General features: G+C 46.0%; 2 protein-coding genes across 2 annotated transcripts in view; one reads left to right on the top strand and one right to left on the bottom strand.

The window, feature by feature from the left end:
* Positions 1-535: 535 nt before the first annotated feature.
* On the bottom strand, positions 536-9366 carry LOC136629144 (zinc finger protein 665-like). Its single transcript, XM_066605295.1, has 5 exons — positions 9171-9366; positions 6496-6614; positions 6189-6368; positions 5983-6106; positions 536-2561 (listed from the first exon to the last, which is right to left on the bottom strand). The coding sequence occupies exons 2-5, from the start codon at positions 6568-6570 to the stop codon at positions 907-909; spliced, it is 2034 nt and encodes a 677-aa protein (XP_066461392.1). The 5' UTR covers positions 6571-6614; positions 9171-9366; the 3' UTR covers positions 536-906.
* A 1599-nt stretch (positions 9367-10965) lies between these two features.
* Positions 10966-25903, top strand: part of LOC136629121 (zinc finger protein 420-like) — a 32255-nt gene continuing 17317 nt past the window's right edge. Inside the window, exons 1-2 of the mRNA XM_066605257.1 lie at positions 10966-11100; positions 14010-14127. Coding sequence (XP_066461354.1) covers positions 14053-14127 — 75 coding nt within the window. The 5' untranslated portion in view covers positions 10966-11100; positions 14010-14052. The remainder of the gene's footprint in view (positions 11101-14009; positions 14128-25903) is intronic.

Raw genomic sequence — 25903 nt, 5'->3', positions numbered from 1 at the left:
AAAAGTTTAAATCACCCCCCTTTTGCCATATCTATTATTAAAATATCTAAATCATACAATAAAAATATGTATTTCGTATTGCCATGTCTGTAAAAGTCCGACCTATCAAAGTAGTGTATTATTTGTCCTGCGCGGTGAACGTCGTCCGAAAAAAAAAAAAAGAACGCCAGAAATGCACTTTTTTAGTTACCCTGTCTCCCAGAAAAAAACGCTATAAAAAGTGACCAAAAAGTCGTATGTATTCCAAATCGGTACTATCAGAAACTACAGAACATCCCGCAAAAAATGAGCCCTTGCTCAACTACATCGATGGAAAAATAAAAAAGTTATTGCGCGCACAAAATGACCGCAGAAAATAATTGAAAAAAATTAAATGTCTTTGAAAAAAAAAAAAGGAGTATAGTAAGAAAAAACTATACAAGTTTGGTATCGTAGTAATTGTACCGACCCATCGAATAAAGTTATCATGTTGCTTTTGTTGCTGTTTGTGCGCCGTAGAAACAAGACGCAGTAAAAGATGGCGAAATGTCGGGTTTTTTTTTTCATTTTACTCCACTTAGAATTTTTGAAAAGTTTTTCAGTACATTATATGGTACATTAAATAGCACCATTGAAAAATACAACTTGTCCCGCAAAAAACAAGCCCTCCTACAGCGACGTAGATGGAAGGGGGGGGGGGGGGAGGAAAAAACGAAAATGGAAAAAGAAAAAGGGGCCACGTCATCAAGGGGTTAATCCTAATTTTTTTTTTACCATCCTCTTTACGGCATATATTTAAAAAAAGAAACAAAATGCAAGAAAAGTCATTACAATAACCTTGGTACTTAAAATACTGTATATGAAGCCATCTTGGTATATTTTTTAATAAGTATTTGTTGAATGAAGGTGTTTAAAAAGAGATAATAACTACTTCCCTGTGTGAGTTCTTTGATGTTTCAGAAGGTGTGATTTCTGAGTAAAACATTTCCCACATTCTGAACATGAATACGGCTTTTCTCCTGTGTGAGTTCTTCTATGTTCAACAAGATTTGAATTCCTAGTAAAACACTTTCCACAATCTGCACAAGAAAATGGCTTTTCCCCTGTGTGAATTTTTTGATGGCTAATAAGAATTGATTTCTGCTTAAAACATTTCCCACATTCTGAGCATGAATATGGTAACTCTCCAGTGTGACTTCTCTGATGTGAACCAAGAAGCGATTTTCCTGGGCCTAAGAATCGCTTCTCTCCTGTGTGAACTCTTTTATGTGAAGCTAGATCTGATTTCTGGCTAAAACACTTGCCACATTCTGAACATGAAAATGGCTTCTCCCCTGTATGAATTCTCTGATGATGTTCATCTAGTCTTGATTTCAAAGGAAACAATTTCCCACATTCTAGGCAGGAAAATGGCTTCTCCCCTGTATGAATTCTCAGATGTATAAGAAGATCTGATTTCTGGCTAAAACATTTCCCACATTCGGGGCATGAAAATGGTTTCTCTCCTGTGTGAATTCTCAGATGTGTAATAAGATATGATTTCTGGCTAAAACATTTCCCACATTCTGAACATGAAAATGGCTTTTCCCCCGTGTGACTTCTCTGATGGGGAACAAGATTTTGTTTCCGGGTAAAACATTTGCCACATTCTGAACATGAAAATGGTTTCTCCCCTGTGTGAATTCTCTGGTGCGAAACAAGATTTGGTTTCTTCCTAAAACATTTGCCACATTCTGAACAGGAATATGGTTTCTCCAATCCGTGGATTTTCTTATGTTCAATAAATTGTGATTTCCAGTTAAAATTTTTCCCACATTCTGAACATGAATATGGTTGGTCTTCAGCGTGAATTTTCTGATGTTTTTCAAGATATGCTTTCATAGCAAAACATTTCCCACATTCAGAACATGAAAACGGCTTTTCTCCTGTGTGAATTCTCTGATGTCCGATAAAATGTGATTTCAAAGTAAAGAGCTTCCCACATTCAGCACATGAAAATCGCTTCTTATCCATGTGAATTCTCTGATGCAAAACAAAATCTGATTTTACAGAAAAACATTTTCCACATTCTGAACATGAAAATGGCTTCTCTCCTGTGTGAATTGTCTGATGCCTTAAAAGATGTGATTTCAAAGTAAAACATTTCCCACATTCATAACATAAAAATGGCTTCTCCCCAGTGTGAATCCTCTGATGCGTAACAAGAACTGATTTGCAAGTAAAACATTTCCCGCATTCTGAACATGAAAATGGCTTCTCTCCCGTGTGAATTCGCTGATGTGTAATAAGATGCCATTTGTCAGTAAAACATTTCCCACATTCTAAACATGAATACGGCTTCTCTCCTGTTTGAGCTTTTTGATATTCGCCCTTTTTGAGACTTTCACTCTGCTTATCAGTCTGTAATGGATTAGAAGATGGGACCCCTTTAAGAGGATCAGGGGATGAATCTTTGCTGTGAAAGGCTGAGGGGATATTTGGAATAATGGCAGGTTCTTCATATGTATCTGGTGTGATAGCACAATCTTCTGCTTTACAATCTGCAGATATCAGACACCCCATTGAGCTCCCGGTACCGTCATCTGCCAAGAATAAAGCTGATTTTACTAATATTGAATTATGTAAACATTAAAAATGATATTGATATTTTAGAACATTTCTATATATGTTACAAATCATGTGGCAAAATACAATTAGTACCCAAGACAGTGGGGGCAAAACAGATCACAATATATCTGTAGGCCTCAGAGTAAGGACCAGCAGATCATGATGTTTGGTCACCAGGCTGTTCTCTTACAGATTTCCACTTCTGTGATGTGTCGTAAGGAGGTGGAGTGTGACGCAGGTTTCAGGACATGACAGAGCACAGAAGTAACAAAAAAATTACGTGTTTTATAGGAATACGGACATGATGGTAACACAGGTATGAGCATAAGTATCAACAAGGTGGCGGGGTGGGCTCATCCACCATCCCCTATGCACAGAGGCTACCTGTTTTTACCCCTTATGGATAGCACCCTACAGAAGAAGCCTCCATCTTCGTAGCTTCATGTATTAGTATATCTGTCACCACTCTTCTAGTAAATGCTCACTGAAGAATCATAACGATTCCTGTGAGTTAGTGGCATTAGGTGGTGTCTGTATCACACACTCCCCGACAGTTACATCCAGTTCTCACAGTGCAAAGGAGCAGTATGGTCATGTATGAAGAAGTCATTGTAGTGGCCCAGCAGGTCCTACAGAACACTTTCGCCAACACTAGTCCTGTCCTGTCTCACTTGTCTATGCGCCGTCTATGAACATAGAAGGTGCTGTCTGTAGGAAAGACCCTGTTTCTTCCCTTCTCTCCACTAAGCCTAGAGCTTAACCTGATGTCAGTTGCAGTCCCATTGGCTAATAGTCAGATTCAATTTCACTGGTGCAGAGTCTAAGGGCGGGAAAGCCACAACACAAGTCCCTATGCAAGAGTGGGAGGAGTTCAGAAAGTGCAGGAAAGAAACAGAGGAGATAAAAGGAGGAGTCAGTGAGCAGTTAGGCAGATTTAGCCAGGTGTGAGAGAGGAAAGGTTGCAGTCAGTCGTGTCAGAGAGGACGAGGTATGCATACAGAAGCAAGTCAGCAGTGTAGCACGATTTCTCCCAAGATCGAGCATGGTGTGAACCCACTCTCTTGGCATCCCACAGCAGAGGGAAGGAGAGCCTTTCTGATTTTGACTAACAGTGAGTCATAGCTACCCGGTGAACTCAAAGCCAGGATTAGCTTTACAGCCACTTTGCCCTCTTCCTCATCTACACACCACTAAACTCAAATCAATCCTTCAGCTAGATCAACTAGTGGGGAGATTGTCAAGTCAGTTCAGTTATGTAAAAGAGAGAGCGTTGAAGTCATGTCCAAATCAAGTTAAAGGTAACTGTATTGCTCATTGTGTTCAATTGCCTGCTTACTACTGCATCTGCGTGTACCTGCTCAAAGTACCTTTGGGGAAAATTGTGAATTTAATTATACTGCAAAATACCAAAGTCAGTAATTATTCCCAGATTACTAATATACTACTGGACTCGACTCATTTATTTCGTCATTTCACCCCCGAGGGTCCAGTTGGAGTACTGGTGTCACCGTGACAAAACAGGCCTTCCTGCCATCCGTACTAAGGTACGTTCCTTGGGTCACTGCTCAGCCGTTGCAGTCATGACTGCGGAACAAGTGGATTGTTATGTACAGTTTTCTATTTTTTCTGCCTCTAGTCAAAAGGTAGTAGTGCATAGAAAAGAAAAACAAAAAAGTAGGTCAATTTTTGTACTGTTTCTTCTTTTATAATCTACTTCTAGGTTTAGCTTTAATAAGACACTGCTTTAAAGAAAACACAGAAATCTGCATGTCAAATTTGGTCTTATACCTAAATTATGGCTGCATGCACTAATACGAGGTCACTCGGGGAATCTGAAAAAGGGACATGCTAAAACATTTGCAACAGTGTCCTGCATAAGACCTGGGTGCCTGTCCCTTTACATAAAGTCCTAGGGTAATTGTGTTCTTTAGCGTATGACTGAGTACTGGGTGTTATTGTTAGGGATGTGTTTTTTGTTGTTGTGATACAAGATGTGATACAGGTGGGCATGGAGGCTCTACTACCCTGTTGTGCCACCTCTAGCTTGGCTACAAGATGTTATATGGGCAGGAATGGAGGCTCTAGTACCCTGTTGTACTGTGTCTAGCTTGAATACAAGATGTGATATGGGGAGGCTCTCATACCCTTTTGAGCTGCCATAGCTTGGATACAAGATGTAATACGGGAAGGCATGGAGGCTCTAGTTCCCTGTTGGGCTATCTCTAGCTTGAATACAAGATGGGATATTGGTGATCATAGAAGCATACAGGTTCCATATGTTATCCTGCGGTATATCACTGTACATTTGCTGTAACTGAGCCTCTAGATCATGAAAAATCATAGGCTGTTTAAATTAGCATCCCAAATGGTCCCATGCATATTCTATTGGTGATAAATCTGGTAACAGGTTGGCCACAGAAGTATGACATTGTTGTGGAGGCTCCTGGGACATCCTTTTGTGTGTGCGGCCAAACATTATCTTGCTGTAAAATGCCTCTTGGAAACCCTGCCATGAGAGACAACACATGTGACTATCAGAACGTCCTGAACTGTCATATTGTTCCTTGTACCACTACTAGAGGGGACCGACTGTCATATGCAATGGCCCTCCAGATCAAAACACCAGCAGTGGGGGCAGTGTGCTACTCCACAGCAAAGGCAGGATTGAGGCGCTCACCTCTAGGTCTCCAGGCACTAATACATCTGTCATCAGCACCCGAACTTAACCTGGATTCTTCGCTGAAGACAACCTGGTTCCACTCTGTAGCAGTCCAAATGGAGTTGGTGTCAACGGCTGTACATTTAATGGGCACTGTGAGGCCAAATCTCCTTTAGCTGATTACCTGGAAATAGTTCCGACAGACACAAGGGCCTGTAAAGATGGTGCCACCTAAAATAGTTAAAGCTGGTAGTACTTGTCGGACAATCAGACAATCCTCTCTACTGGTGATTTGTTGAGGACATCCTAAGCCCGGTCACCTTGTGTGCCCTCACGAATCCACTGGTCCCAATACCTCCTAACAGTCTGGTCAGAACAGTCCAGGCGGCTGGCTATTTGTCAATACAACCATCAAGCTTTACGCATTCCAATAATCCTCTCAAAACTGGGAAAAATCTCTTGAATTGCATTGTGGACAGATGTCTAGCGGTCAAGTCGAAAAAGAGATACACTACACACAAGTAGCCTCTGAGAGCCTTTTTATAGGTCGAGTGGAACCACTTTTAGCTCCCCAGGCGGCAAGACCGCTCATCAAATCACACCACAACTCTAATTATTCATATATCTACCTGAGATGTAATTGTATGCCGTAAAATGACATCTACTGATTTTTCTTTTTTACAAAGTGTAGGTTTGGTCCCGAAGAGGTTAATGGCCATGTGTATTTAGTCTATTACCTGGTGATGTGAGCATCTGGCAGGTCTCCATCATGGCCTCCTTGTACAGATCCTTGTGTCCTCCTAAATACTCCCACTCCTCCATGGAGAAATAGACAGCGACATCCTGACATCTTATAGGAACCTGACAACACATTATACAGTCATTACCCAGAAGCCTCCAGTGCTGTTACTGTATAATGTCCCAGCATTCCCTGCAGCGTCACCTCTCCAGTCAGCAGCTCAATCATCTTCTTGGTGAGTTCTAGAATCTTCTGTACATTGATGTCCTCATGTATCAGAGGGTGAGGTGGCGGCCCCATGATTGGGCTCTGGGGTCTTCCCCATCCATCACACACAGGGGCCCGACAGCCATCACTAGAAGTCTTCTTTACTACAGTGTAATCCTGTATATGGGAAGACAGTAATAAATATCACTACAGGCATTTCCAGAGTCCATCACCTCTCCAGTGACATCATCTGTTATCACCATAGATAAGAATGATGTAATGTGACATCATCAGAATCTCTCACCTCTCCAGTAAACTGGAAGATTATCTTTAGGGTGAGATTTAATATACTCTCTGCCATCTTACTCCTGTCCTCCATCTTTCATTGGATAATGAGAAAGGGTTATTTTATATTGCAGATACCTGAATGGAAAGAAGATGAGTCAATGTAAAGCCATACAAATTCCCATGTAAAGAAAACAAGCTGTTGTTCTTCCTGGAGATAAGCTGTCACGAGAGGTGTCTGGCCACAGCTTACTGCTCTCTGCCCATTGAAAAGAAATGACCACAGAGCTGAATCAAGTGCTCCTGTGCACGTGGAAGGTGGGAGAAATCTGAAGGTGTTCGGGCGCCATTATGCAGCATTCATACGCATTGTTTTCAAAAGATTTTGATTTTGCAAGTTCCTCACCGCTTTTGCTTTTTAAAGAAAAAAAAAAAGGAAATTTAGAGAGGTGAATGCCTCCTATCAGGGGAGTAACTAAAGGCTCAGGGGCCCAGGTGCTAAAGTTCAGCTGGGGCCCCCCAAAACTTTTACATGAAAATTTGTTTGTGGCCCCTCAGGACGGGCTCACCCGAGAGTATGATTACCGTATATTTCACGTACAGTGTACGAGCGTGGTATGTGGTGATTTACAGGAAATCTAATACATTGTTTTACGCAGTTCCGCTCACCTTTGTGAGAAAGAATTGTGTAATATGTGAACCTCAGAATGTTCTATTTTGCAGTGTATTACGTGCCAGAGGGCCTATTGTTCTCTATGGGTGCGTAATAAACTGTAATTTTTGCATTGCGTATGGGAGACATATATGTGCGCCACTGCAAAGCGACAACACGGGAAATATAAACAACAGAAAACAGGTGGACGGCGCACAGCAGTGTGCATGCGATACGCTGTCATGCGCAGTACAATTTTGCTGCCATACGCCACGATAGGCTGGTTATCTGTGGCTTTACAGCAATAAAACGCTGCCTGACGGACACAGTGGTTTACGGTCATAGCCGTGTGAGCCGGCCTTAGGCTGTGGTAATGTTTTTTGTTGCATTTTTGAATCACAATTAATAAAAAAGCAAAAACTGCATTCTGTATTCGAAAAGCACATACATTTTTAAGAAACTGCATATACCATTAAAAAACGCATGTGGATTTTAACAATGTGTTTTTTTTAACCTGCATGCAGGTTTTTGATGCATTTTTTAATTCTGTGGAAAGTGTGCGATTATATACAGCAAATATGCAGGTTATATCGACACGGTCCATATCACTATATACAGGGAGATGCATATACATTGACCGTGCTGGTGTGAGGTCGGAGGTTCTGTCGCAGATGCGTCTCAAAATACTGGAAGAAAAAGTGACGCATGCAGTGTTTTTTCTTCTGTCCAAAAGCTGGGCAGCTGGGAGGAAAGTCGACGGAACCAATTATAGTCAATAGGGTCAGTCCGACGCTGTTTGGTTCCGTCCAGAGATAGAGCGGTTCGGCCGCAGGGATTCCTAACCTGAGTGTCTCCTGTATATAATTATCTATATACACCTGCTATAGGCTATACATCCTGTATCTAGTGATAGGTACCAGCATGGTCAATATCACTACAAGCAGGATGTATACTTTATACCAGTAGAACATACAGAGTTATATACAGGAGATACCCAGGTTATACCAGCATGCTTCACACTATATACAGGAGATGTACATGTACCGTGTATAGTAATATAGGGCATGCTGGTATAACCTGGGTACCTCCTGTATGTGTGTGTGTGTAGATTATATATATATATATATATATATATATATATATAAAATGTACAACTTATATGAGTTATAGATACAAAATTACATGAGGTTGTACCGCATGGCCGCTGAATCTTCTCCCCGACACTTTCAGTGCCCCGCCAGTTGAACCAATCACTCGGCCGGCAGTGCACTGGCAGATTGCAGTTGTGACCAATCATAACTGCAGTCTTTCAGTGGAAGGGAGGTGTATGTGCCAGGGGAGTCTGCAGCCTGTTTTTGGCTGCCGGCTTCCCCGGGTAACGTGCCTCACCAAGTGCCATACGCAGGCGGCCAGCGTTGATGAGACGGTATATGGCAGGGCCCATGGGCATCCCTTCGCTACAGGGCCAGGTCGCAATTGCGACCCCTAGCGATACGCTGGTGCCCCTCAATATATTTTGCACATCTTAAACAGGTTGTCCACCATATGCGCCATCTTTGCTGTTCGTTTGAAAATCAATGCCTCAAATGGGTAGTGTATATTGGCCGGCCGTGAAAAACGGGGCTGATATACACTCATGTAAATAAAGCCTGAGGCTGGTCTCACATAGGCGTATTGTTATCGCACGCCACACTACAATTGTCGCGTGCCACATTTCATGCTAAGAGCCCATTGATTTCTAATGGGCCGCTCACACCGGCGATATTTTATTTTGAGCTATTAGCTGCATTTAAAAAAAAAGTGTCATGTCCTATATTGGCGCGTATTATGTGCGAATCCATGCCAAGATTATAGGGATTGGGCATACGCAGAATGCTAGCAAGTATACATATACATGCGTACTTGCTGCATGCTCGAGCGCGGTGTGCACGAACATATGGCCAAGCGAGTCTTACCTAGTACAGAGAGTACCGGTAAACACCAGTTTGTTACTTTATCACGACTAGAAATACGGGCGAACACATACGAAAACCAGCGTATACTTGCGTGCCCTTTAGATAATCAAGGTTCCTTGCATCTCCATCCAGATGCTCGGTGATCCACAGCTGATGACATCATCACCTTGTAACTCGGCGCTTGGTGTGACGTAATCAGTTTATGTCCGACTGGAGTCGTGTATTTACTCCCATCTACAGATGATGTGACGAGGAGGGGCGATATAACTCCAGCTCCACCTCAGGCTTCTCCTCTCCACAGGAGCGTACTAACACGCCTACCCTAGTGATGTAAGAATGGGGCGTCCATAAGGAGGAGTGTGTCTGATTAACCCATTCCTGCACCTCACTTCTACAGCATTTCTACATATCATCTCATTGATTTCTTTGGTTATGTCGGATGAAGGCGGTACCGGGAATATCGCCTCTCTGGATCTCAGTAAAGCCTCTGATACAGTTCCATATAAAGAGATAATAAATAAGTTACTGAAAATTGGACTTGATCCTTTGATAGTCCGGTGGATTCACAATTGATTAACCCCTTAGTGACGGAGCTTTTTCGCTTTTTTCCATTTTCATTTTTTCCTCCCTCCCTTTTAAAAAATCGTAACTCCTTTATTTATCTATCGCTGCCGCTGTCCGACGGCTTGTTTTTTGTGGGACGAGTTGTATTTTTCAATGGTGCTATTTAATGTACCATATAATGTACTGAAAAATTTTTTAAAGCACTTAAAAAGTGGAGAAAAATGGGGAAAAGTGAAATTCTACTATATTTCTGTGCGTCTTGTTTCTACGGCGCACAAACTGCAACCCAAATGACCTGATATCTTTATTCTACGGGTCAATACGATTACTACGATACCAAACTTAGGGTGTGTTCACACGAGCGCATATACGGCGGGTTTTTGCGCCCAATCGTACATACGTGACCATCTGAGGCGTTGGTTCCCAATGTATTCGTTCGCACGGGCGATTTTACGGCGCGTAAAAACGGCAGCCCGCAGAATACAGAACATACGCGACCGAAATACGCGCCAACGCATATTCGATGGCCGAAAAGTAGGAACAAATGATAATACGCTTGGTCATGATCGTTGAAAAACGTTCTTTCTGGCGATTATACGCTGTGGATGTGCGAACGTAAATACGCCTATGCTCGTGTGAATGCACCCTTATACAGTAGTTTTATTTTCTAGCCGTACTACTTGTATTTTTTTTTTACAAACATATTTAATTTTTTTAATTAATTTTTGCCGCCATCCTCTGCACGCAATAGCTTTTTTATTTCTCCGTTGACATAGTTGTGCGAAGGCTCATTTTTCGCTGGACGTCCTGTAGTTTAGTTGGTATGGATGTGCAGCGATACCAAATATGTGGTTTTATTTTACTATTTAGATTCTTTTATTACAAATACGGCAAAAGGGTTTTTATTTGAACTTTTTACTGAGAGCCAGTATACAGTATATAGTCTAAGAACAAGGGCTAATATAGCTGCTCATGGCAACCTATTCTCTCAATTCCAGTCATTGTTACAAGGCTTGTATAAAGAGTCTGACATTGACTTGCAGGAATGCTGCCTTCCAATAGGTGGCGCTGCAGAGGTATAGTTCCATCTCCCCTATTAGCCTATTGTTTCACTCTGAAGTCAGGGAGGCGTATTTGCATATCTGCAGGGAGAAGGACTGCCGGAGACACTTGACCCTCCGCACGCCCCGTTGTGACATCACGGAGGGAGGCGTGTTCGTGTCTGCACACTTCCCTGCAGATGGAGCTGGATTCATAATAACGCCCCTCCTCGTCACATCGTCACGCCGAGCCTCTTAGAGATGACAAGCATCGCGAGAACTATATCCACTGTTATAAGAACCCAAGCGGGCGTCTACTGATCCCGTCACACGCAGCCGGGTGTCTACATGCATCAGCCGGGGATCCCCGAGGATCTGCAAGAAGGAAGCTTGATGATCTGAGGGGCACGCAGGTATACGCTGGTTGTCGTACGTGTTCGCCCGTATTTCTGGTTGTTCAGTATGGCGACATTTCCGTTATCACTATGAGGCTACACTCACCCGGGGAGTGCGATATCAGTGTGATCTACGATTTTGCGAGAAAAGCGCATTGCGATACGCGTCATTTTCCTGCACGTTTTTCACATGGTGTTTCAATGGGAAATATTAATAATCGCATCGCACTGGCTGTCCAAGTTTCATGCGAGAGCGATGCGATTTTTAACTCGCCAACAACAAATAACGCGCACGTTTTCTCCTATCTAGCAGAGAAATAAGGCGTGCTGCAGTTCTTCATCTCGCAGTAAATAACCCATTGGAACCTACAGGTTATGGTCAGTATGCGCTACGAGCGAGACTTATCTGCACGCCGATCAGCGTATTTTACTGTACGTTTCATCGCTCATCACACGTTCATCTGCACGCGGCAAAAAAACACACTGATTGATTAACTAATTAGTTCCAGATGTGTTCTTTTTTCAGCACAATTACGCAGTAATTCACGCATCTCCTTGCGCACCCCCCCCCCCATTGACTTCTATGGGAGATCCTTGGTGCGCGAATACACCGGAAAATACAGCGTGTTTTATATTATTTTTATGCGGCCAAAATGTGCGCACAAAATCCGTGAATGTGTGCGAACCTATTGAAATGGGTTGTGTTCAGTGCATATTGAGTACATTAGTGCGCAAATGTGTCTGCAGATCTTTGTATCGCACAGAACTCGTGCGATTTTCTCGCTCATGTAAATAAGCCCTGAGGATATATTATTCACGGTGTTTTTTTATCTTCAGCCCAAAAATATCAAACCAACTTTTTTATGTGAATCCCCCCCCCCCCCCCATGCTATGGAAAGCATTCACTGCGTTTTCTGCGGTCAGATAATTGGCGCGGGGAACGCAGTGAAAATTCGCCCGTAGACAGGAGCCCTTAGTGTGTAAAAAGAAAAGAATCGCCTCAAAGCAGTGTGATCCATATCTGTAAACCCACCCATAGACTTGAATGTGCGATTTTCGTGCGAAATTGCTACAAAATAGCCTCTAATGAGAGCGGATGTATGGTTGCGCCCTAAGCTTTCGGAGTTTGTATGGAGCAGGATATGGAGCTGAACCCACTCCATGCAATAACACTGCTCTCGCACACGGTCACGAAACGCTGTTTTTAAAATCGCTGCAGCGTTTTTCAACACATTGTGATGGATGACGAGGTGCATTAAAAAGCGCTAAAATACGCAAAAATAGAGCAGACAGCATTGAAATCAATGGGAGCGTTATGCCGCACTTAGTGTGGCATTTGAATATGCCACGCTAATAGTGCTTGAAAGTGGGCAGTGAGATAGCGGCACAAGGGCTCTTCACATGAGTGTAGGCGATTTTTATTTTTTTTTTTAATTTTATTTTATATTTTTTTTCCAGTTGACTGTGTAACAACCACAGAGCAACCGAAAATTGTGTGAAGGGGCGCACAAATCTCCTGTTCGTGCGCCCGTTCAGATGACCTGGGTGTGGCGAGTATAAGTTGAGCCTGGGATGCTGTCAGGCGGGGGGGGGGGGGGATATAGTTTAGCTCTCCTAAACTGCCTCCCCCTTTCCGCCACCTCGACGACTTGGCAAGGGAAAGGGGTGGGAAGGAGCGGGAGCTGAGCTCCCGCCCCTCTTCTCCTCTTGACAGCCAGTAATGGGAGGGGACAGGATGGGGGAGGAGCTTAGCAATTTGCTCCACCCCCTCACATTGCAAACAGCTGGCAAGGGCCGAAGAAGCGGATGTAAGGGAGTGGAAGTTTAGCGGACATGCTGCTAAACTCCCTCCCACCTCCCTTCTCCAACAGCTTCATAGGCTCCCATAGGAGTCTATGGGAGCCACCGCGATATTCCAGCCTGAAGATAGTTTCTGAACTAGCTTTTCTGGCCGGCATAAAAACGCCCGACTGGACTTCGCACCGTATGCGCTATCTTTGCTGTCTGGGCGCTTTTACGCCACGGTAATACACCAATATGAACTGATGCATTGTAAACCAATGCATCAGTTAGGCAGCGTATATCGGCCGGCCGTAAAAGCACGGCCGATGTACGCTCATGTGAATGAAGCCTAAGGGTGCTAGCAGTTTTTTATAGCTGACACCCATTGGCAAGAGCCAGTGATTGCGGGTGTTAACCCTTTAAACCCCCAGATCAAAGTTCAGGGGGCTCAAACAGCCCCCGCAATGTGATTGCGAGGTGCTGTTTGCTTGCCATGGCAGGCCATGCCTGAGATGTCAGATCTTGGTACAATGTAATACAATTGTATTATATATAACTAGTGATTGAATGATGGGTATAACGGCATCATTCCCTCTCGCTATGGTATCAAATGATCGCAAGTTCAACTCCCTTATGGAGACTAAAAAAAAAGTACATTGTGCCTCGGTGCGATGCATGTGCACCATATGTGGGACGCATGACATCAGGGAGCGTCTTTTAGCAGAATTGGGAGGGTGAGCCCAGACTGCTGGCAAATGTAATCTGCCTGTTGGATGGTCTACGTCTAATTAACATACAGTGTGGGAAGCCTTTATCTAGAGATGGGAGCCACAGGACACAGAGGGAGTGCTGCTGTTTGAACCACCATTCAGTCACTTATTTGTTTACATGGGCCAATCATCATTCAGTTTCGATGCATGCATAAACTTCATAACGAACAATAAGCAAACAAATTATTGATCATCGTTGAGTTCTTACATACAATTAGGCAGAAAAACAATCATTCAGATTCCGGCTGAATGTGGGAATCTGAACAATTTATCGTCCCGTGGAAAAGGGCCCTTACCTCCTGGAAGAACAAAAACTTGTTTTTTTACGTGAGATTTTGTGTGATCTTTACGTTGCCTCATTTTCTTTTCATTCAGGTTTCTGCAATATAAAATTATTTTCCTTGTTATCCCTCTAAGGATGGAGGAAAGGAACAAGATGGCGGACAGTATGTTAAATCTTACTCTAGAGATACTCTTCCAACTTACAGGAGAGGTAAGAAGTTCTGACGATGTCACATTACATCATTTTTATCTATGGTAAGAACAGATGATGTCACTGAAAAGGGGAAACATTCTGATGATGTCACATTATAGCATTTTTTTCCATTTCATCCATCCTGACAGCACTACTGGAGGTTGCCCCTTGGCCTTTTCGGTACAGGAAGAGGAGTTTAAGAGGCCACCTCCCTCACACTTCTCCAGTGTTCTTCCTGTCTGATGGACATACAGGAGAGCTCCTGACGGTTGCACCATAAGTCTTGTAGCTGACTGCACATGATCGAGTGCACAAAGAAGCAATCTGGGGTTCGTTGTCAATTGTGGTAATTTCTGTATGCTGGCCCTGGAGAGCACAGGTGATCGCAGGGGCCTCCGCACATACTTCGGTACTTGTGCGGTCTGTGGCGTCCCAATGGCAGGTGTGAATAGTAGCATTAAATTTTGCACCTGTATCCTTGTAAGTCACCGTGGGGTGCAGTCAGGAGATCGTCAGGTGCACGTCTGCAGAGAAGGGGTTAAAGTTATTCTTCTGTGCCTTTTTCCCAGCCTGGAGGTGGGCTTGGCTGGTGGAGCCTCTGCAATCTAAATACAGGAGAACTATTGTAGTGGCCCGAAACACCTATTTCTGCCCCCCCCCCCCCCCATAATTGTCATACATATCATGTTTTGTATGTGGATGCACTGTGCAAAGTTTCTTGTCTGCTGTTATGTGTTTTGCACAGCTGCAGCATGCAAGAGGTTAATGTTTGAAAGTGGCTGGGATATGTCTGGGAAAGTATGAAAATATGTCTAGTCATGTGATATCTCCCCTTCTATAAGTATGAGTGATTGAAAGCAAGGTGTGGTCTTTGGTCTTTGGAGTCTCGCATCATCTTCAACGGTTGAGAGTGGAGTAGGAGTACCGGCCACATGGTGGTACCTTCAACCCTCATGTGGTGAAGTGATGGAAGAAGAGGAAAGGTACCATGAGTCCTTCCATGGAACCAACTCTGAGGAGAGAAAGGAGTAAGGAGTCTGTTATGCAGAGTCATCTTCAAGAGTTCTGAGTGTCAGTGGAGTAATTCAGAGTCCCAGAGTGTGTGTGTGTCCAGGAGTGGAGCACTGCAGATAACTGAGACTGTAGGCCTGGGTTTCATCCTGTGTTCTCCTTCCTGACCGATCACCAATAAGCTGTCTTTCCTACACGTGTGAGTAAGCCTTATTGTGTGCCAACTATACAGTAAAGTTCACCGGTCTTTGCCCATTCCCAGTGACTGAGTTATCAAGTTCCAGCTGTGTGTGTGGACTCTCCTTATTCAACCGCTGGATACACAATGGTGTGAAGAAACAGTGGCGTCACGCGTGACAACTTCAAGTTCACCACACTTATACAGATAACCACTGTCCCAGCATTGCCTGGAAGAGGCCTAGCAGTAACTTGGTCGAGGTTCTGTGCGTCCCTCCCGGGATGAGTCTCGTAGAGCCATCGTGAAAAGTGACACCTCTACCCCACCAGCTCCTCAGTGTGGGCCTCGTGTCTTGGTCGCCATGGGGCACTGGCATATGACTAACATCACCAAAAGAGGCTATGAATAGCATTGAGGGTGATATGGAAAATCAACCAACCATGAGTAGTCTACTGGGACAAAATGCATAATATGTTATAGTATAATGTGTACTGACTAGAGATGAGCGAACGTGTTCGTCCGAACTTGATATTCGTGCGGATATTAGGGTGTTCGGGATGTTCGTTATTCGTAACGAACACCATGCGGTGTTCGGGTTACTTTCACTTCCTTCCCTGAGACGTTAGCGCGCTTTTCTGGCCAATTGAAAGACAGGGAAGGCATTACAACTTCCCCCTGCGTCGTTCAAGCCCTATACCACCCCCCTGCAGTGAGTGGCTGGGGAGATCAGGTGTCCGCCTAATATAAAAGTCGGCCCCTCCCGCGGCTCGCCTCAGATGCCTTGTGAGTTAGATGAGGGACAGTGCTGTTTGTACCGGAGCTGCTGTAGGGAAAGAATTGGTAGTTAGTGTAGGCTTCAAGACCCCCCAAAGGTCCTTATTAGGGCCACTGATAGCTGTGGCTGCTGTTAGCAGTGGCAATTTTTTTTTCTCTCAAAATCGGCTCTGCAGAGCGTTGCACCCGGCATTAGGGACAGAAGTGTTGCATAGGCTGGGAGAGTGTTAGGAGTGAGTGTAGCCTTCAAGAACCTCAACGGTCCTTTCTAGGGCCATATTTAACCGTGTGCAGTACTGTGCTGGCTGCTGTTAGCTGTGCTGCATATTTTTTTTCTTCTCAAAATCGCCTCTGCAGAGCATTGCACCCTTCATTGATACTGCAGGGAAAGAATTGTGTAGGCAGGGCCACAACACAGTTATTATTCATTGAATATACGCAGTGCGGCCTTTTGCTTGTAAAACAAGTGAAAAAAATTCTATTTGACCTGCCTCTGTCCGTCCTAAGGGCTGTGGACACGTGTCGGCTGCGTGTGCAACGTTTAAAAATCAGACGCACCCAGCTACGTTTTACTCCTGGCTTCGCCATTTGCTTTCCTTAATTTGGAAAAAAAATACCTGCTCTGCCAGAGTTATAATAACTCTGCTACCCTCAAGTTCTGTGACACATTAGCAGGGCCACAGCACAGTTATTAAACTTAGATTATTCATTCACTAGAGGCAGTGGGGCCTTTCGTTTTCAAAAAAGGGAAAAAATTATATTTGGCCTGCAGTCTTGCGCCAATTTATTTCCTGCCTGTGAAATCAAATCACTGGTAATACAGCATGCTGAGGGGTAGGGGTAGGCCTAGAGGACGTGGACGCGGCCGAGGACGCGGAGGGCCAAGTCAGGGTGTGGGCACAGGCCGAGCTCCTGATCCAGGTGTGTCGCAGCCGACTGCTGCGCGATTAGGAGAGAGGCACGTTTCTGGCGTCCCCACATTCATCGCCCAATTAATGGGTCCACGCGGGAGACGGTTATTAGAAAATGAGCAGTGTAAGCAGGTCCTGTCCTGGATGGCAGAAAGTGCTTCGAGCAACCTATCGTCAACCCGCAGTTCTGCGCCGTCCACTGCTGCAAATCCGAATCCTCTGTCTGCTGCTCCTCCTTCCTCCCAGCCTCCTCACTCCACTACAATGACACCTGCTCAGGAGCGGGAACACTCCCAGGAACTGTTCTCGGGCCCCTGCTTAGATTGGGCAGCAGCGGTTCCTCTCCCACCAGAGGAGTTTATCGTCACTGATGCCCAACCATTCGAAAGTTCCCGGGGTCCGGGGGAAGAGGCTGGGGACTTCCGCCAACTGTCTCAACAACTTTCTGTGGGTGAGGAGGACGATGACGATCAGACACAGTTGTCTTGCAGTGAGGTAGTAGTAAGGGCAGTAAGTCCAAGGGAGCAGCGCACAGAGGATTCGGAGGAAGAGCAGCAGGACAATGAGGTGACTGACCCCACCTGGTGTGCAACGCTTACTCAGGAGGACAGGTCTTCAGAGGGGGAGTCAAGGGCATCAGCAGGGCAGGTTGCAAGAGGCAGTGCAGTGGCCAGGGGTAGAGGCAGGGCCAGACCGAATAATCCACCAAGTGTTTCCCAAAGCGCCCCCTCGCGCCATGCCACCCTGCAGAGGCCGAGGTGCTCTAAGGTCTGGCAGTTTTTCACAGAGACGCCTGACGACCGACGAACAGTGGTGTGCAACCTTTGTCGCGCAAAGCTCAGCCGGGGAGCCAACACCAACAGCCTCACCACCACCACCATGCGCAGACATATGATGGCCAAGCACCCCACAAGGTGGGACGAAGGCCGTTCAGCGCCTCCGGTTTGCACCCCTGCCTCTCCCCCTGTGCCCCAACCTGCCACTGAGATGCAACCCCCCTCTCAGGACACAGGCACTACCGCCTCATGGCCTGCACCCACACCCTCATCTCCGCTGTCTTTGGCCCCATCCAGCAGTGTAGTTCAGCGCACCGTCCAGCCGTCGCTTGCGCAACTGTTGGAGCGCAAGCGCAAGTACGCCGCCACGCACCCGCACGCTCAAACGTTAACCGTCCGCATAGCAAAATTCATCAGCCTTGAGATGCTGCCGTATAGGGTTGTGGAAACGGAGTCCTTCAAAAGTATCATGGAGGCGGCGGCCCCGCGCTACTCAGTTCCCAGTCGCCACTACTTTTCCCGATGTGCCGTCCCAGCCCTGCACGACCACGTCTCCCGCAACATTGTACGCGCCCTCACCAACGCGGTTACTGCCACGGTCCACTTAACAACGGACACGTGGACAAGCACAGGCGGGCAGGGCCACTACATCTCCCTGACGGCACATTGGGTGAATTTAGTGGAGGCTGGGACAGAGTCAGAGCCTGGGACAGCTCACGTCCAACCCACCCCCAGAATTGCGGGCCCCAGCTCGGTGGTGGTATCTGCGGAGGTGTATGCTTCCTCCACTAAAGCACCCTCCTCCTCCTCCTCCTCCTCCTCTGTCTCGCAATCAAGATGTGTTAGCAGCAGCATGTCGCCAGCAGTCGGTGTCGCGCGGTGTGGCAGCACAGCGGTGGGCAAGCGTCAGCAGGCCGTGCTGAAACTACTCAGCTTAGGCGATAAGAGGCACACGGCCCACGAACTGCTGCAGGGTCTGACACAGCAGACCGACCGCTGGCTTGCGCCGCTGAGCCTCCAACCGGGCATGGTCGTGTGTGACAACGGCCGTAACCTGGTGGCGGCTCTGCAGCTCGGCAGCCTCACGCACGTGCCATGCCTGGCCCACGTCTTTAATTTGGTGGTTCAGCGCTTTCTGAAAAGCTACCCACGCTTGTCAGACCTGCTCGTAAAGGCGCGCCGGCTCTGCGCACATTTCCGCAAGTCCCACACGGACGCTGCCACCCTGCGCACTCTGCAACATCACTTTAAGCTGCCAGTGCACCGACTGCTGTGCGACGTGCCCACACGGTGGAACTCTACGCTCGACATGTTGGCCAGGCTCTATGAACAGCGTAGAGCTATAGTCGAATACCAACTCCAACATGGGCGGCGCAGTGGGAGTCAGCCTCCTCAATTCCTTTCAGAAGAGTGGGCCTGGTTGGCAGACATCTGCCATGTCCTTGGTAATTTTGAGGAGTCTACCCAGGTGGTGAGCGACGATGCTGCAATCATTAGCGTCACCATTCCTCTGCTATGCATCTTGAGAAATTCCCTGCAAACCATAAAGGCAGCTGCTTTGCGCTCGGAAACGGGGGCGGTGGAAGACATTATGCCGCTGGATAGTCAGGGCACCCTCCTGTCTATTTCTCAGCGCGTACAGGAGGAGGAGGAGGAGCATGAGGAGGATGAGGAGGAGGGGGAAGAGACAGCTTGGCCCGCTGCTGACGGTACACCGGCTGATTGCCTGTCATCCTTTCAGCGTGTATGGCCTGAGGAGGAGGAGGAGGATCCTGGCAGTGATCTTTCTAGTGAAGACAGCCATGTGTTGCGTACAGGTACCCTGGCACACATGGCTGACTTCATGTTAGGATGCCTTTCTCGTGACCCTCGCGTTGCACGCATTCTGGCCACGACGGATTACTGGGTGTACACACTGCTCGACCCACGCTATAAGGAGAACCTGCCCACTCTGATTCCCGAAGAGGAAAGGGGTTCGAGAGTGTTGCTATACCACAGGACCCTTGCGGACAAGCTGATGGTAAAATTCCCAGCCGACAGCGCTAGTGGCAGAAGGCGCAGTACCGAGGGCAAGGTAGCAGGGGAGGTGCGGAGATCGAGCAGCATGTACATCCCAGGCAGTGCAACAGTCTTTAAGGGCCTGGCCAGCTTTATGGCTCCCCACCAAGACTGTGTCACCGCTCCCCAGTCAAGGCTGAGTCGGCGGGAGCACTGTAAAAGGATGGTGAGGGAGTACGTAGCCGATCGCACGACCATCCTCGGTGACGCCTCTGCCCCCTACAACTACTGGGTGTCGAAGCTGGACACGTGGCCTGAACTAGCGCTGTATGCCCTGGAGGTGCTTGCTTGTCCTGCGGCTAGCGTCTTGTCGGAGAGGGTGTTTAGTGCGGCTGGGGGAATCATCACAGATAAGCGTAGCCGCTTGTCAACCGACAGTGCCGACAGGCTAACACTCATCAAGATGAACAAAGGCTGGATTTCCCCAGACTTCTGTTCTCCACCAGCGGACAGCAGCGATACGTAAGCAATACGTAGGCTGCACCCGCGGATGGAAGCTACGTTCTCTCTCACCATCCAAAACGGGGACATTTCTGCTTCATCAATCTGTGTCTAATATTCCTCCTCCTGCTCCTCCTCCTGAAACCTCACGTAATCACGCTGAACGGGCAATTTTTCTTAGGGCCACAAGGCTCACTCAAATAATTTTTCTGAACAATTTTTATAAGTTTCAATGCGCTTAAAAGCGTTGGAACTTTAACTTGAACCAATTTTTCGTTACACTGGGCTGCCTCCAGGCCTACTTACCACTTAAGCCACATTAACCAAAGCGATTCACCTGCCATCTTGGTTGGGCATGGCCAATTTTTACTGAGGTACATTAGTACTGTTGGTACACCAATTTTTTGGGGCCCTCACCTACAGTGTAATCATAGCAATTTGTATGTTCTTCGCCTGCACTCATGGTACAGAAAGGTGTGTGGGGTTGGCCTACACTTTAGCTACATAAATGTAACTTGGGCCTTGGCTATACTAAGGCTACTGAAATGGAACTAAGACTGCGCTCCCACTATACTGCTGCTTCAGAATTGTTACTGGGGCCTGTCTTGAGTGCTACTATTGCTGACATGGAACGAAGACTGCGCTCCCGCTATACTGCTGCTTCGGAATTGTTACTGGGGCCTGTCTTGAGTGCTACTATTGCTGACATGGAACGAAGACTGCGCTCCCGCTATACTGCTGCTTCGGAATTGTTACTGGGGCCTGTCTTGAGTGCTACTATTACTGACATGGAACGAAGACTGCGCTCCTCCTATAATGCTGCTACTGATATGTTAGTAGGGCCTGTCCTAATGCTACGGCTGAAATGTTACGAATTCTGGGCTCTGCCTATACCGCTGCTAATGGTATGTCTCTGGGGTGTGGAAACAGAGGCTTCCCAAAGACATGATGGCGGCGAGGCCATTTCCCACCAACGCGGTTACTGTTAAGGTGCATATAACCACGGACACGTGGAGAGGACACGTAGTGCCTCAAAAACATCCCCCTCCTCCTCCAACAGGGAAAACATTCTTGGCAAATGCCTTTGCATTGGTTCGTCTGGTGGCAGTCCAAGAATTTCACCTTTACCGACACAACAAGAGAGCCCCCACACCATCCCCCCGCGACGGCCCACTTAATCCTGGCCGCATTCCGAAAACCAACAAAATACAACCGTGCTACTAGGTCCGCAGTCACCACCACATTACCACCAACGCGGTTACTGTTAAGGTACATATTACCAGTCTGACTGGGGCATGCAGACACCTTGACAGAATGAATAGTGTGTGGCACATAGGTTCCCCATTGCTATGCCCACGTGTGCAGCTCCTGATGGCGGTGGCACAGGATTATATTTCTCATTGCTTCTGTACAGCATTGTGGGCTATCGCCCCGCCCCTTTTAAAGAGGGTCGCTGCCTAGCCGTGCCAACCCTCTGCAGTGTGTGCCTGCGGTTCCTCCTCATGGCAGACGCACTTCTAAATAGACATGAGGGTGGTGTGGCATGAGGGCAGCTGAAGGCTGCGCAGGGACACTTTGGTGTGCGCTGTGGGGGGGAGGGGGGGGGCAGTTGGTCAGCATGTAACCCAGGAGAAGTGGCAGCGGAGTGTCATCCAGGCAGTGATTGTGCTTTGTTGTAGCTAGTGTGGTGCTTAGCAAAGGTATGCCATGCTAATGAGGGCTTTTCAGAAGTAAAAGTTGTTGGGAGGGGGGGGGGCCCACTCTTGCCGGTATTGTGGCTTAATAGTGGGACCTGTGAACTTGAGATGCAGCCCAACATGTAGCCCCTCGCCTGCCCTATCCGTTTCTGTGTCATTCCCATCACTTTCTTGAATTGCCCAGATTTTCACACATGAAAACCTTAGCGAGCATCGTCGAAATACAAAAATGCTCTGGTCGCCCATTGACTTCAATGGGGTTCGTTATTCGAAACGAACCCTCGAACATCGCGGGAAGTTCGTTTCGAATAACGAACACCCGAACATTTTGGTGTTTGCTCATCTCTAGTACTGACCTCTCCTGTTATTACAGGATGAAGTTTCTAAGGCTAAGGTGGAGGGGAGCAAATGTGGCATATGTGCAAGAAAGCCCGAGAGCAGCTGTAAAAACCTTTATGCACTTCATGCACAGCAAAAATAGTGAGAGAGGAGAAAAAATTCCTGCATGGGGGACCTCCGTACTATGGTTAGAGAAGAGGTGCAAGCCATGAGGGCAGATCCCCGGCTCGGCCCCTCCAAGCCACGGTCAAAAGACCTTGCACCATGAGAATAGTTCATCTGAAGTGGTCAGATGGTGCTTTATCAGATAGTGAATATTTAGAAGACTTCACTCCACTCATTGTGGAAGAGGGCAGGAAATATTAGTTTTCTAATACTGTTTTAGACAGTTCGCAGCACTTCAAGAAGTCCAGGAGCCCAGATCAATACAAAGAGATGATTGGACTTAGATCTAGAACTAGAACTACCTTTCCTATAAATGATACACTTAAGAAGCTTGTAAATGGGAACACTTTAACTCTCATAAGAGAGTTCAAAGGCAGACTCATATTTAATTCAGAATCCCTAAAGTAGATTCACCTGTGGCCAAAGCAACCAGAAATAGCTGCCTTCCATTTGAGGACTCCTCTCAACTACGGGATCCTATGGACAAAAAAGCAGATCTATTACTTAAGAGATCATGGGAAGCCACATCTACCCTGATAGAGGTTAATATTGAAGCCACATCCATGGCCAGAACTATGTTTTTCTGGCTCACAAGACTGGAGGACAGTCTAAAACAAAGAACCTCCAGGAAAAAAGATATGCAAGGGTATTCCTTTACTTAAAAAAGCGACAGGTTTCTTGGCGGATGCATCTGTAGAATCCCTCAGGATTGCTGTAAGAAATGCAAGTCTGGATAATGCCTCTAGGAGGGCATTATGGCTGAAAGCATGGAGAGCAGATACGATGTCCAAAGACCGTCTATGCACCATTCCCCTTTGGAGTGAATATTTGTTGGTCCCAAACTGAATCAAATCCTTGGAAAAGCGGGGAAAGAGAAGGGACTACCCAGAGAATTTAGGCCAAGAAACACTCTTCCCCCATGCAAACCTGGCTATCCACAGAGACAGACCAGAGGGAAACAGAAAATCAGGCAAATGGTCTTATCCTAAGGGAAGGAAAGGTAAAAACCTTCCACTACCATTCAAGCCCCAAATATCCTCTGAAGTCAAACCGCCCATGGGGGGCACATTACCTCTGTACTATAAGAAATGGACTCTGATTTCTGATTATGCATGGAGAATTGCGAATAATCCATCAGGGTTATAGGATAGAATTTTACTCACTACCACCTAGTGAAATCTGTGAATACAATTAACCAGTCCATAAGTTCCCAGCAAAAAATATGACAAGGGGTGAAGGACCTCTTACAGATAGGGAACAGGGAAAAGGTTACTATTTAAAAATATTGATAGCTACCAAGCCAAACGGGTCCCCTAGAATAATAGTACATCTTAAAAGTCTCTGAGTATATTACAGTTAGGAGATTTAAAATGGAAACAATTAAATCTACTATACCTCTGATAAAGCACAACAGTGTCTTATGTACCTTAGATTTAAAGGGTGCTTACTACCATATACCAGTCCATCAAACTTACCAAAAATACATTAGGTTTGCAGTTCAAATGGACACAGTTTGTGTGTTTGCCTTTTGGTCTGGCAACGGGCCTTGCGTTTATTTTCCAAAATAATGATAGAGGCAATAGCTCACCTCAGAGGTCGAGGGGTTAATATTGTCCCATACCTGGATGACCTGTAATTATTGCAGATGCTAGACCTACCATGTCAACTGATCTGACCCAGACGATAAGATGTTTGCCAGGTCTGCGGTGGATAATAAATTCTAAAAAATCAAGTCTGACCCCGGACACTAAACAAGTATTCCTTGGGGTACTGCTGGATACAGGTTCAGGCTCATCATTCCTTCTGCAAAAAAAAGATGCAGATGATAGAATCGGTTAAGAGATTTAAAAAGAAAAGCTTTTTTACCTATTAGAGAAGCAATGCAAATTCTGGGGAAAATGACTGCATGCATAACCATGGTGCCATGGGCTTGGGCACATTCTAGGCCCATCCAAAGGAAGGCTCTGTCCAAGTGGACACAAGACAGATTTCCCGATGAGGAAAAAAAAAGTTTCAAGTTATCCTCCCAACTAATGTGTCATTGACCTGATGGACTCTATCCAATAACTTGAACAATGAAATACCGTGGTAGGAGGATCCTTTGGTTTTACTAATCACCGATGCGAGTACATCAGGTTGGGGGCTCGAGTAGCACAAACAATTTCTTCAGGGGTCCTGGCCTCCCTTAATTAGTTCCCAGTCACCTGACTATAGGGAACTTTTGATGAATGTTTCCTTTGTTTGTCATTAGGGAGGGACCAGGCACTGACACTTACAAAAAACGACAAAGAGCGTATTTTCCTGGGCAGAGGGCAATCTTCAGCCCATTACAGCAGTCCATCTGAGAGGATCTTAGAATGAGATAGCAGACTATCTCAGCAGGCAACAACTCGACCCAGGGGAGTGGTCCATCAACACCCAGATGTTCAGCTAGCTAGTAGCCCAGTGGGGAAAATCACAGATCAATCTGTTTGCCTCCTGGGAAAACTCAAAGTGTGATAAGTGGTTCTCCCTGCATCCAGCCGGACAACCCAGAGGGTTGTATGCATTAGCTCAAAGATGGGAAATGTCACTGGCTTATGCTTTTCCTCCTTTACCTCTGATAGATCGGGGCTTTCAAAAAATCAGAAGCAGCCAAATGAAGGTCATATTTATCACTCCACAGTGGTGCAAAAGGCCGTGGTATCCTCTGATTCTGAGTCTAGCAGTTTAGGCCCGATTCCTCTACCATGCAGAGAGGATCTTCTCATGCAGGGCCCAGTAAACTACCCTAATGTTCACCAGTTACAACTGGCGGCCTGGTTACTGAGGGGCAGAAATTAAGAAACCAGGGGCTATCAGGGGCAGTTGTGGATACTCTTATGGCTAGTATGGAAAGGTGATATCTAAAATTTATGCCACGGTGGCTAAAATTATTTTAAGTAGTAGTAAAAGCAATAAGGATTTTGAGAATCCAAAGTATAACGAAATACTAGAGTTCCTACAAAAGGGACTAGGAAAAGGACCCTGGGAGTACATGTGGCAGCTCTTAGTGCCTTTTTTTGACACCCGCCTTGTAGAACAAAAGTAGTTTAAAAGGTTTATAAAAGGGGCTGAAAGAAAAAAGACATTAATTAGGAAAATAGTACCTCTTTGGGATCTAAATAGAGTCCTAGATAGTATTGGTAAAACCCCTTTTTTGAACCTATCAATGAAATAACTCTAAAAAATCTACCAATTAAGACAGTCTTCCTAGTGACAATCACCACTGCTAGAAGGATAGGGAAAATACAGGCCCTACCGTGTAAAGAACCAGTCCTTAAACTTTTAGAGGACCGTATAATTTTAAAAATGACCCCTCCTTTTGATCCAAAAATTGTATTTTATTTTCATAGAGAGCAGGAGATTATATTATCCTCCTTCTGTCAAAACTTTAAAAACAGTAAAGAGGAAATGTTCCATAAC

The sequence above is a fragment of the Eleutherodactylus coqui genome, chromosome 5 (assembly GCF_035609145.1).
Source record: "Eleutherodactylus coqui strain aEleCoq1 chromosome 5, aEleCoq1.hap1, whole genome shotgun sequence".
NCBI classification, from domain to species: domain Eukaryota; kingdom Metazoa; phylum Chordata; class Amphibia; order Anura; family Eleutherodactylidae; genus Eleutherodactylus; species Eleutherodactylus coqui.
This window is presented reverse-complemented; position numbering and strand designations above follow the sequence as displayed.

Coding starts and splice junctions, on each gene's coding strand:
- LOC136629144 (XM_066605295.1), bottom strand. CDS start 6,570: ATGGAGGACAGGAGTAAGATGGCAGAGAGTATATTAAATCTCACCCTA. Junction 6,369..6,495: donor TCTTCCAGTTTACTGGAGAG/GTGAGAGATTCT, acceptor TCCCATATACAG/GATTACACTGTAGTAAAGAA. Junction 2,562..5,982: donor CCAGATGCTCACATCACCAG/GTAATAGACTAA, acceptor TATTCTTGGCAG/ATGACGGTACCGGGAGCTCA.